This window comes from Castor canadensis, chromosome 7, assembly GCF_047511655.1.
Source record: "Castor canadensis chromosome 7, mCasCan1.hap1v2, whole genome shotgun sequence".
Taxonomy (NCBI): domain Eukaryota; kingdom Metazoa; phylum Chordata; class Mammalia; order Rodentia; family Castoridae; genus Castor; species Castor canadensis.
The window spans coordinates 63,631,679-63,644,669 of NC_133392.1; the positions used below are offsets into that span (position 1 = coordinate 63,631,679).

At 47.1% G+C, this 12,991-nt stretch overlaps 1 protein-coding gene across 29 annotated transcripts in view; it reads right to left on the reverse strand.

The window, feature by feature from the left end:
* The window catches only part of Camk2g (calcium/calmodulin dependent protein kinase II gamma), a 60,108-nt gene that overhangs the window by 2,346 nt on the left and 44,771 nt on the right, over positions 1-12,991 (reverse strand). For 5 of the 29 annotated variants that reach the window (XM_074079182.1, XM_074079176.1, XM_074079199.1 and 2 more), the window contains 8 exons: positions 10,540-10,572; positions 8,427-8,495; positions 7,193-7,237; positions 5,758-5,806; positions 4,361-4,474; positions 2,357-2,432; positions 1,930-2,024; positions 221-465 (listed from right to left, as the gene is read on the reverse strand). In XM_074079182.1, coding sequence (XP_073935283.1) covers positions 233-465; positions 1,930-2,024; positions 2,357-2,432; positions 4,361-4,474; positions 5,758-5,806; positions 7,193-7,237; positions 8,427-8,495; positions 10,540-10,572 — 714 coding nt within the window. In that variant the 3' untranslated portion in view covers positions 221-232. The remainder of the gene's footprint in view (positions 1-220; positions 466-1,929; positions 2,025-2,356; positions 2,433-4,360; positions 4,475-5,757; positions 5,807-7,192; positions 7,238-8,426; positions 8,496-10,539; positions 10,573-12,991) is intronic. The other 24 variants (XM_074079189.1, XM_074079183.1, XM_074079202.1 and 21 more) reach the window with 8 other exon arrangements.

Below are 12,991 nucleotides of genomic sequence, written 5' to 3' on the forward strand. Positions count from 1 at the left end.
AGAAAGTAACCTGTGTGTACCCAATTTGGAGTCATGGGGCCACACTCATAACCAAGTTTCATTTCAGAATATAACTTATTACAACTATACTGCCCAGATTTTGCCATTCCTCTGAGATGGCCCATATCCTCTCCCTAGGTGCCACCTCCCAGCCTCCTCTCACTCCTCTGACCCCACCTGTCCCAGCCCCTCCCAGCCCTTCCTTCCCCATCAGGTGCACCTGTGGCTGAGCTCACTGCAGCGGTGCAGCAGGGGCCCCTGAGCAGTGATAGTGGACATTGAGCCACTTGCCATCCCGGCGGTGCCAGACCCGAGTCTCCTCTGACTGGCTGGTGCGAGGCCGACCCTGCCCGTCGATATACTGGGTGAGACGGATGTAGGCGATGCAAGCTGCGTCCTCCCCAATCACGTGAACGTGTGGGTTTAGGATGGTGGTATGGATGGGCTTGTTGTTCTTGGATAAGACTGCAGGGGGCAGGGCAGGAAGGGGAAGGAAGGTAGGAGTACATCAGGCTGGGCACCTGCATTTTCCTCCTGACCTGTACTTACATGAGTTTCACCCACCCTCTGGCAACCATTCCTAGAATCTCCAAGTCTCTCATCCCATATGTAATGGGGTCAGGATACCCCATTACATTATGTCTTATTCAAAAGGAAGAGAAATGTGGGTAACAATGACAATAAGCAGGTCAGGCATTAGGCTGGGAGTTTTACAAGCATGAGTTGTATTTCTTTGTTATACAAAGGAAATAAGTTCAAAGAGATTAAGTAATTTACCCAACTCCCATATTTAAACTCTGGACCACGTGGCTCTAATAAAAGCCTATGGTCTTTCTATCTTGTTAAACTGATATTTAGATTTCACATAGTTGGTTTGTCACTAACTAGGGCTATAAAGCAAAATCATGAACTCAAAACATTCAGAGTCAATTTGTGACTTGAAAAAAAAAGGCACAAAAGTTAAAATAAAATCACCAAAGTACCCAGTTCAGAATCTCCCGAGTTCCCAAGGTCCTCTGGGGAAAAGGCAAAGGAAGTTGGATTGCCATTACCAGCACATATGGTGTAGATGGTGATGCTTTTATTGAGATTCATAATTTAGTTCAATTCCAGTGGACCAGAGGCTGCAAGGGACCTTCCTCAGAACTAATACAGAAACTCTGGAATAGCTTCTGGCTAACAGAATTATTTAGATACCTGAGGGTTTATATAGGCAGCTGAGATGTGGAGAGGATGGGAATCGGTAAAGAAAACAAACACAAAATAAAACTCGGGGCAGAATGGGAAAAGCCCAGATAAAGTTGGCAAGAGGAGGAAAAAGTGAGGGAGTGGGGGGGGTCTCAGAGACTAGAGAGATGGGAGGGGCAGTTATGATTCAAATCCTTGTCCCCTGGGACTTCTATGAACTATCCAAAATATACATCCCCTCCCCAACCCAGGATGCCAGCCTCCCTTGATATTCAGGAGGATCCCAGCCACAACTTCTGGCTCACAAATCACCACCAGTGCCCTGTTACTTGTTAGCACATTCTTATGGTATTATTAATCTCCTCTATTGTGAAACCTGTAGACACAAGCTTCATTATTACTCGCTAAGATTATTTCAACCTAATCTCAAAGGGTTTGCACTCTGTCTTCGAAAGAGATGAGGCTTAAAGAAATACAGTGAGTGTGGTAACCAGCAATGCCCGAGGCAGCTGCAGAATGAATGGGCACTCTGAGCTTAGGAGCAGGGCCTTCAAAAGTGGCAGTTTAAGACCATCAGGGCACAATATCAGCAGGGCACAAGGAGGCAAGCATACAGAGCAGGATGCAGCAGAAAGGTCAAATAAGGGGAAAATGAGCAACTGGGGTAAGAAGGTGAGCAGGGGACAAAGGCAAAGGGTGAAGGGGCAGGCAGGAGTATATCAGCAGCACGAACCCACTCACGATTCTCAAAGTAAAACTTATGGAAATCCATCCCCTCCACGAGGTTACCGAGAGCCTCAGGCTCAAAGGAAGTGAGACCTGGGTCACAAATCTTCCTGCAGGAAAAATAAATAAATAACAAATAAATAAAACAAAAAGCAGCCTGCCAGGCCTTTATTGAAGTTATGTGTCTTTGTTCCTCTTCAGTGGTGTCTGTACCATAGCAGCAGGTTAGCTAAGGGTCATGCCTGATAAGATAGCTAAAATCTTTGGGGCCTGCTGCTGAGTCACTCATCTTGCTCAATCACAGGGAATCTAGTCCTGGGGTTTAATTCAAACACTGTGCCCAAGGCCCAATATGCCCTTTTCCCCAGGATCCCAACTGCTTTTTGTAAGCAGAGAAGGCCTTGAGAGGTGACCTGTTTCAAGTAAATGGGTCTTTACTCACGTGTAAGCCTCAAAGTCCCCATTGTTGATGGCTTCAATCAGCTGTTCTGTGATCTTAATGATCTCCTGTTTTCGCACTGTGGGGTGAAAAATCCACCAATTTACCTGCTGGGCACCTCCCAAGAGATGAGAGCCCTCCTCAATCCTTTACAGAATTCCTTGTAATCTCTTTGTCAGAGATATCCCTGTTCTTTGTTATTAAGGCCCATTTTAGGAGCAAGCCCATTTTTCTCTCTATCCCCTCTATGGTGTCTGCAGAGCCAAAGACCACCTCTTTTTGAAGCCCATCCATTAGTTATGGATCTCCAGCCTTTGCCTCCCTCTCCAACAACAACCAGATCACAGGAAACACTTGTCTTTAGCAATTGAGGAACCTGAAATATCATGAACACTCTACCCAGAGTCTGTGTATCCTGTCCCCAGCAGGTTCAGACTCTCTGAGAAGCATCTCCCAATATAGCTGTTTCTATACCCTGCCCCCTTACTTCTCTCACAGGAAGGGCTCAGTTACTACCTCCACTCTGAGCCCTCACTTAGTGGTCTGAAAGTCTAGCCTTGGGCACCAGTCAGCTTGACAGCATAATCTAGCTAGGGATGAAGGCCCCAAAAAGAATGAACAGAAGCCTAGGATGGATGTTTTAATTCTTTTCACCCTGCTCATCACCTCCACAGGGCTTTTCTGTCATAGGGGATTTTGGAACCATAAAAACTCAGTCTCTCACTAAAGAGCTCCATTTGCCTTGGACAAGCCTTGGAAAAGCTATAAATTTCATATCAACTCTTATGCCAGGATGAGAGGTAGGTGGAGCTGGTGTCCTCAGAATTTCCTTCCCACCCTATTCCAAGCCAAGGAACAGCTGATGACCTCCTGCTCTCAGGGGCAGCTAACTTACAAAGACCACTACTATTAGCATAGAGTGCCACCAGGGTAAGAGAGGGCATGGACTGAGTTCAGGCTAACCCTGATAGAAGCCCCAGGCTGGCCTAGGCCTCAAGCTTTTAATCACAGGAGCCAGAGACTGCAAGACAAATGCAAGCATCAGCATTAGAACAATACCACTGTGCTAGGCCAGCAGAGCCAAGGGGAATGGCTAGCAGGCAATATCATGGCCAAAGGTACAGCCACACCACCAGGTGGTCAGCTCCATGTGAGCAAGCAGCAGGTTAGGGGGACCAATAAGCTCTATTTCCTTTCTAAAGAAGCAAGGAGCTATGTCCACACAACACACGCACCCCCCTCTTCAACCCCACCAAACCCATCTGAGTGACCTGCCGGGGGCCCTGTGGGTAAAGAGACTTTTAGAAGTTCTACAAGGATGAATGATGAGAGGAAAAGAAGCAAAGAGAGGCATCCTCCAACACCAGCACAACTAAGAATATAAACACAAACTGCCATTAACTCTGCAAGGCATCGTGTGGAGACCTTCTACTTTCTCATTTATTTTTCTTAAGAATGCGTGAGGTGGGTGCCGTTCCCCCCTCCCCCACTGTACAGTTAAGGAAACTGAAGCTCTGGGAAGCTAAGCTACTTCAGACTTTTGAAGGTAGCACAACTAGGATTTAAACTCAGGTTGGTCTCACACCAAACCCTGTGCTTTTAATATGACTTTATGCTGAGCCTCAGGAAACACTACATGGTTCCTTGGCTATTGCAATTTCACCATTGCTCCTACTCTCAACCCTGTAGACTTAACTTCCAACTTTGCCCTTCTTCCTGGCTGCTGTCAAGGCAAGGCCCACTGCACATCCCAGTGGCTTTCTATTCCCTCCCTCCATGCCAAGTTATTTTACCCACTCTTGTGGTATTTTGAGGGGCTCTGGACTCAGGCTTCTGTCTGGTATTAACAGTGCCTCTGGCTGTTCACCCACCCCTGGCAGAGACTGTACTCCTGAAGCTGCCTATGACAGGCAGCTGGGCTATTTTGACAGCTCTGATGGGGATCCCTGAGGGGCTTCAGGATGAGCCAGAGAGTTGGAAGCCAGAATGTGCCTCCCTCACACTTACTGGCTGAGGAGCAGAGAGAAGGCTGGGGCTGCATGCCTGCAGAGGGGGCTGTTCTGTCCCGGGAGCTCCGTCCTTCAGGCACCGAGCTGCCATTCCCAGTGCGGAGCGGGGCAGCTAGCCAGCCAGGGCAGGGCAGGGCAAGGCAGAGCAGCCAAAACAAACAGAACAAGGCAGGTGAGCGAGCAAGCCAGACAGGACCCGAGCCCGTGGCACTGCAGAGCCGGGGCAAGGTGACACCTTGGGCTGTTGTGGACGCTAGACCATATCCCACTCCGCCGCCTCTGCTGGAGAGGCCTCCCAACCAGGAGCTCCAGGAAGGTGTACAGACCTGGGTTTGCAGCTTCAAGAGGAGCCTTAGAACAGTCTGTACAAGGAACCCTGCTCCTGGGGAAGATGTCTGAGGAGGCTAGGCCACGAGGTCAAGAGCCCATGTGTGAAGGTGCCTCCTACTCTGCATCTCCAAAACTGAATTGATCTGATCTGACTGCCGGAAGCCCTGGCAGTACTATTCTTACTGCCTTATATGTACATGATTTTGACTTTTCTTTTGCTCCAAAATATTTGTTGTCTCTTATTACCTATGGGCATGCTCTCTCAGCTCTGTCTTATAACATCCTCTGTCTTTTCTGATGACCTAACTGATGGTCATTTACTGAAGGCCAAAGGAGTAATTCCAGGAGGACAACCCAAAGAGCAGGAAGAAACTCCCACTGGTCTGGCCTTCTAAGCTCCCTGTAAACCCTGGCACTCTGGCCAGCCTTAAACTTAGGCTGGTGGTCCTCATGTGCCAACCAAGGCATAGCCAAGTATGGCTTCACAAACATCAGTTCTTATCATTCATGACCAGACCTCAGGACTAGAGCAATCAATTTATCACAGTGGGGGCCCAAGACTGTCCTTTTTTTTTTTTTTTTTTTTTTTGGCGCTGGGGATCAAACCCAGGGCCTTGCAGCACATATTAGGCAAGTGTTCTGCCACTGAGCTACACCCCTAGTCTTTCTCTTAGTTTTAAAACTGAAAGTTCCACACCCTGGGAATTGCCTTGGTCCTGGGAAAATCAGGATGACTGGCCACTCCACTTCTGCAGGGACATAAGATGCTCCTGTTCTGAGTTGTCACACATCATTTTCAGTAACAGAACAGCTCACTGAGCTCTGGCGCCAGTAAGAACTAATTTATCTATTCTAGACTAGGGTCCAAGAAGAGAGGCAGCCCAGCAACACAAGACAGGGCCTCATATCTTGTTCCATGGAAAGTAGCTTTTATGCCAAGCCTTCTCCCACAGTATAAAGAGCCACCAATCCCAGTTCTGGGGACAAACAAGACAGGTGCCCTATCACAGTCAAGATACCTGGATCATGGCTGGGGTCCCTTCCCCTCCAAGGAGCAGCACCTACCTTTGAGGTCCTCATCTTCTGTAGTGGTATTGCAGCTCTCTGTGGAGCCCTGTGGGCCAAAATGAACATGTTTCTATATGCTCAGGCCCTTGAAAGCTCAGAGGAGCAAGAACAAAAGCACAGCATGGGTTCCTATAGGAGGTGCCAGGAGGAATCACAGAAGTTTCTACTTCCCATCCTTGCTCTCTGACTTACAAAACTCTGGGTTCCCAAATGCCCTTCCTAGGTTTTCCCAAGTCAGTAAATGGTACCATCTACCTAGCTACTCAGGCTAAAACCTGGAGTCATCCTTGATTCTTGTCTGTCTTTCTCCTTTATATTCAAACTAAAATAAAACCTGTCAGTTTTACCTACAAAATAAATCCCATGTCTTAATTCTCTTCAAATGAACAGCTACAATCTAAGTCCAAGCTACCAACATCTCACACCTGAACCACTATGATAGTTCTGAGGTCTCCCTCCTTCCACTCTTACTTGCCTCCTCAAGTTCTTGCCTATAATGTGGCTACAATGATCTTGTAAAGGACAAATTATATGTCTCACCAGCTAAGAAGTGCCTTGCTACTGGAACAAAATGCAAGTTCAGCCTGACTTTCCAACCTCACTACTGTCCTTGGTCCTTGCTCATCATGCTCAACTCTGCTTGATTCTTCTAGTTCTTATACCTCTGCCCAGGACACTGTCCCACAGTCTGCCTGGATGCCTCACTCCCACTGCTATTTAGTTTCTAGCTCAAATATCCTCTCTTGAGAGGCCCCTACTTAGAGGTCCTTCCCTGACCATTCAATTAAAGTCTCTGTTCATTTTCTTTACTTTGTGCCTCTTTTTTTCAGAACACTTATCACTGGTTTGGATTTTATCTTATTTGGGTACTGGTCTGTTAACTATCCTTCTCTTGCTCCCATGGACTAGGACTTTTGTCTTGACACCTCTATAATGCAGAGCCATTGATGGCTGGGCTCAACAGATATTTACTAATGTTCATGAAAATTCAGAGGATATGGTGGTAATGGCAGGGGGAGGGAAAAGAAAATCACTAAAGTCTGATTATACTCTTGTCTCTTTTATTATTTTTTTAGCTAACATTTATTTTAACTTAAAACTTCCAAACTCATGGGGGAAGATTCTGTTATCATTATCACCCCCAATTTACAGGTAAGTACAGAGTAGTTAAGTGATTTGTTTAGAGGTCCAAAGTCAGGATTTACACGAGACCTATCAGACTTTAGAGCTTGAGCCCAGAATCACAAGTTTGCCCATCTTCAGAATGGAGCACTTAACAGGCACACACTGTCTCCAGCCTGGCCTCCACAAACATTTCTATAGGGTGCAGCCTGTAGGCAGCCATCTGCAGAACTCTTAGATCCTGGTTACCCAGCCCACCTAACTTCTGCTGATCCAGAAAGCAGGACAGGCTCAGAAGCCACTCACTCACCTTGATTCCATCTGTAGCATTGTGCACCACGGTGGTTTGTGGCTCCTGTGAGAGAAGATAAAAATTACCCTTTTGACTTGGGGACAGACCTACAGCTCTTCTCTCAGGGACCACCCCCCTGTCCAGTACCCTCAGAGACTGTATGATGACCACTTAGGCCTGTCCACCCGCCATTCCCATAAGACAAAGTATCCTGGTTCAATGAGGGCCCCAGAGAGCTGGGAAGTTCTGGATTCAGGTGACAGCATTGGCTAATAAGAAGAGTTCTGGCAGAAGCAAGTACCTGGGAAGCCAAGTGAACAAGGAATCAATCCCTGATTCCTACTGGTTCTGAGCATTCTTTCCACATGAGGGCTCAATTGGATAAGTACATAGGAGGAACCCTGGAACTCAGGGCACAGGCTGGGCCCTGCCAACAGTGTTCATCAAGAGGTGCACAGGAGGCAGGGATACAGGAAGAGCAGAATGATAAGGTCTCCCAGCAAGACCCAGGATGCTACCTCAGGAAGCTGAGCACAGGGAGCTGCCTACTTTGCACACATTTCACTTTCCCCAGGTGGCCCTATGGCACCATGTCAGGCAGCACAAGGGTCCACAGGATGTAGAGGGCATAGCATGATCCTCTCTCTCTCTCTCCCATCAACACTCCCCCTCCACCACTAACTCTTTAGTTTAGTCACCACTAGCAGAGGGTGCTGAGACACAGTGCCCTCTGGAAGAGCCCAGAGAGAACCCAAACAGATGGGGCTCTACAGGACTCCAGAGATGGTCCTTGTGCAGCATCCAGAGGTGGGGGCTCTAGCCTTCCTTCCTGATCCTGTCTTTGCAAAGAAGAGGCTGAGGCAGATTCTACAAGAAGGCCTCCAAGAACTGATGCGTAGGTACCAAGAAAGCTCCCACACTCTCCTTTTATAAGCAACGAACCTTCCCAGCTCCTACGGCTGACCACTGGGGGTTCAGGCCTTGGGCTGGAAGGTTTAGCTGAGAGCCCTGATCATTCTTCCCCGCAACAGTGAAAGGAGCAGGAGCTGCGATTCTGCCATGCGGGATAGTGTGGCCAAGCAGGACTGTGAAGGGTAAGGGATCAAAGGGACAGCACACAGGGCAGCCTGCTCTACAGGAATCAATAAAGGAAAAAGGCTGGGGAGTCCTAGTGGGGAAGGCAAGAAAAGGAAGGGGGAAGGAGCAGGAAGCAGCCAGGAGCAGAGGCGGAGAAGCTGTAGTCAGGAGGTACCATGGCCGTCTGCAAGGGCGCAGGCTCTTGGGCTGGGCTTAGGAGACTGTTTTTGTTGTTGCTCTGTGGCTGAGACAAGAAAACAGATGGTTTAGTTCCTCTGGAGTCACCAAATCCACTCAGGTTTGACTCCCAGACCACCCTTGCCCCCTGGCCTGGCCTGGAGGAGCTAGGCCTGAGGCAGCCACCATAACACTATGCAGATGGGAATAATGGTTGGAGAGATGATCGGAGGAAGGAGTACCGGGAGAGGCCCAGGGACCTAGGTTGGCAGCATCCTCAAGGTGGGACCAACCAGGGTCTTAAAGCATCTCTTCAGAAATCTCTACTTATTCCAGGTAACATGTCACCACACAATCATATTTGACACAAAGAAATTAAGGTCTTCTTCCCACATTACAGGTGGAAAAAGAAAGAAGAACAGAATTTAAAAACTCTGGCTTTCCTACTGTGGGCTCTTCTACCTTGTACCTGCATTTCCTTCCCCTTAAAATACCAGCTTAAAACCTAATCTGAAAAGAAGAGGAAGGAGAAGAGAAAGAACACCTGGCCCAGGAGGTAGTATCTAGAGAGGAAAGGGGTGAAATTTAACTTTGAATAAAAAAAACTTATCTACAGGCCCCAGAGAGCAGAAACAGAGCTTTGCTCTTCACTTTCTGCCTAATAAATCTTGAACTGACTCAGCTGAAAGTGAGAGCAGAGGTCCAAGGAGAGGCAGGCAAATCTTGGTGTGAGCTGTGGCTGTAGTCCCAGAACCCAGCCCCCAAGAAAGAGCAGGCTGCCCAGCAGGCAAACATTCCTCATGGTAACATGACCACCAGGGATATCTCTTTGCCTTTCAAAACATTAGAGTGGCACAACCAAGGACAAGTGGGGAGAGACTGGAAAGGAAGGAAGGAGGCTGATCTTCAGGGCAGAGAGCCACATCAATGCCCTCTGCTTCTCATGATTCCCTAGCTGGTGTAACTCGGTCTCACTGGAGTTGTGGCCAAGGAGCAGCTTAACATTATTCTTCATCAGGGAGAGATAAATGTGTGGTTATTGCCTCTGTGCAAGGCATAAACGAGGACATGTTTACAGCTAAACGTGTTTCTTCTCTCCTAAGACACACACAGAAAGCACACAGACTGTTCTACACCTTGTCTGGAGGACTCTTGGACCAGACCTGACACCATCCACCCCCAGCTTGCTGTTAGCAGCTGAGAAAACCCCAAACCCAAAGTCAGAAATGGAACCTTGAGCCAGACCTCTCTGTAAGCTAGAGAAGTCTACATGGATCTAAACTCACATGAGCAGCTCTCTTCTGTTCCCATCAAGAGTGGAACCCTCCTAGCTCAGCTGCAGATGCTGACCTCCTGCTTGGGGCTGACTGGAGCAGGCAGCCCTGCTTGCAAAGCTCAGCCGACACCAAGACCCTCTTAGAGGAAAAGGACTCCACAGTGCCTATAAAACATGCCTTATCTGAAGAGGATTAAGATGATACCCAAGTGGCAAGTGCACTACCTCTGGTTTTGATGGATAGTTTCATAATGACTCAGGCTGCTGTGTTTCCCTTGGTGCCCTGTGTCCCATGAGAAAGATCCGTTCACTGTAGTCTTTCAGCTATTCCCCTAGAGGACTGGGCAGGCAGGATGGAGAACTGGGCCCAGCTGGGGAATGGACTTGCACAGGGGAAAAGCCTGGAAAGCAAGGCTTAGAGCTTGGAGCCTACAACAGCTTTTCCGTCCATCATATTGCTGCCCAATGGATGACAGTCTGCAGGAAGCAGCTGCTCATGTCTGATGAGCACAGCATCTCCTCCTGAGTGACAGTGAGTGAGGGTCTCTCTCTATACATGCCACCAGGCTCCTAGTCCCTACCAGTTTTACTTTCTGCCCTGGGCTGCTCCACAGCAGGGAGTGCCATACCACACCTTCCATAGCCCACTTCTGAGGCCACTTGGTGACCTTGGGTAATGGTTCCCGCCTGGCAGGACAGGCCACACCTGCCCACACAGCACAGACATGCAGTGAGGATGAGTGAGGCACACGCACATGGCAGAATGGATCTGCGTGGCTGGCGGGCGGGCGCAGGCAGCATGGAGTGGGTGGATGGGTGGGCAGGCAAGGCTCACCATTAGGTGTACGCTGGAACTCGACTTCCTTTTCTGGACACACCACAGCAAAAGGGAAAGAGAAGGGGGAGAAGAAGAGGAGGTAAGAAGAGAAGCACAGAGCAACTGCAGGTTAGTACACCAGCGTGGGCTCTGCATAGGGGGAGAAAAGAGCAGAAGAAGGAGACCCAGAGTCCAGCACCAGAGGGGTTAAAACAGCACACAGATGGACAGGCGCACACACTCCTCTCCAGACCCTGGAGAGGAAGAACTCCTCTGCTGTCAGGTTTGCAAACACAGACGTGGTATATTCTGATAAGTCTCAGCCTTGCTCAGATGCTCAGAGGAAGCTTCTTAAGGAGATTAATTCATAGGTTATGAGGGTAAGTAACATCTGGTTGCTGCAGACTTACAGGTTTGGGTTCACAGGACTAGCATACCTATGAGGTTATTTACATTCTCTTACTGCCATATAAACAACTACCAGGTAAACAGCAAAAGCTACTATGGACCATCCTCAGCTTTAGTAACATTTAACTTCTGAACCCAGACTTTGCTGTACCTCTAAACTGCTTTCCAGATAAAGATGTTGAGCTTTTGAAAATGATCTCACAGTTATGGTGTCCCCTTCTTTGTTGGTATGGCCATGCTTATTTAAAAGATTTGAATGTTTGAATTGTGATTACTGGGAATGAGAATACAGGACTGCTGATGACTAAAAGTGCAGTGGTCATAAAAATGCAGAGATGGAAGCCGTGGGGAATGCTAAAAGCAGTGCCTCCTTAGCCTCAACTAGATGCTCACAGACGATGTTCAGAGGTGAAACAAGAGCATCAAAATAAAGACCACATGGTACACTGAAACTGTATCTCAGAGGACTGTGTTAAAAGGTGAAGGATAATTATGAATTTTATAATTAACTCACTGGGAGACAGAAGTCCCTTTGGAATATGTCTGTCTGCTGTTTGACTTTTGAACATTCATTTAACAATATCCAACAACACTTACTGAGGGCTGTTCTGGGCATTACTATGTCTCAACATATCTGAGAAACTGTTCCTGCTCTCCAGGGGCTAACATTCTACTTTAAGAGGCATTTTTGGAAATGTATTATAATTTTAAAAAGGGGGCTACGAATATACAAAATAGTCCATAATTTAGAATCTGAACTACAGAAAAAGAACCTAAATATAATTAGACTTCTGAATATGCTCAAATATGAGACTTTATTCCCAAAATTATCCCTCAAAAAGAGGAAGAGGAATTACACTGATCTATCTATCTATCTATCTATCTAGACTACCTCCCTACCTATCTTCCTTCCACCTATTTCCTTATCCCTTTACTCAAAGAGTACTCATGCTTTGAAGGAAGACTCATACTTTATATACCTTTGTAATTTCCACAGCAAAATGCCTTATGGTTCAACAAATGTATGCTCTGAGTTGGATGGGCTTTGCTGATGCTGACTTTTCCCAGGCTAAAGCAAAGTACACATTTCTAACTTTGCACTGAATCAGGTGGTGAGAAGGGACAGACACTCACTCACCAGGCCGTCTTGGTTTTGGTGATTTTCAGGAGCTGGTTGTCAAAGGCCATTGCAGTTGCTTTTACCTGCCCCTTGCCTTAAACCAGAAGACTTTAAGCTGTTTGCTTCAATCTCATGCAGAATATATTCCCAGCTTTCTCCTACTTGGCTCTCTTCTTCCTAAACTGTCCTGCAGAAGAACCCAAAATCACCCTTTTCCACTGCAAGGCTGTTTCCCAGGCTTGTGCTCATCTTTCAGTTTCTGTCTTCTTGCAGGGCTTTGTCCTCAGCCACGCACAGCTGGGCTCCTTTTCAACCAGCACACTAATACTGCAGCACCGTTTAAATGCCAGGTCACTCTTAGAGAACTCCATCTCACTTTTACTTAAAAAAATTAAATCTATCAATCAATCTATCTATCTATCTATCTATCTATCTATCTATCTATCTAAATATTTATACTGGAAGAGAATGTAAGTATTTTCTCCATACTTATCAACAAACAAATGTTAAAACAGTACTTAAGGAAGTAACTACTCTAACCTTTTTATTTAAACGTTTGAATGGTCATTCTGGAGTGGGACTAGCAGAATGTAAAGTAGTCCTAGATGAGAGGTTTCTTGGGATCTGAGTGTTTATGGCCCCTTTAGTCTTGTCATCAGAAGTGGCTCTCACTTTCCACAACCCTGGGTCACTGGCATCTACCTTCAAACCTAAACAGAAATTTAAGTTTCCAAATTCAAAAGCATTAAGACAGACTAGTTACTCAAACCAAAGCTAGTATTTTGAACAACTTGCAGAAAGCTTCTGAATAGTGAGAAGGAAATCTTCCTATGGACACCTAGCAGAAGAAATCAGGGAAGGGGGAGCTGGGAAGGGAAAATGGGAGTCTAGAATCTAGGATGCTGAAAACTCGTGACCTTCTGAGAAACTCCCAGTCCTCCC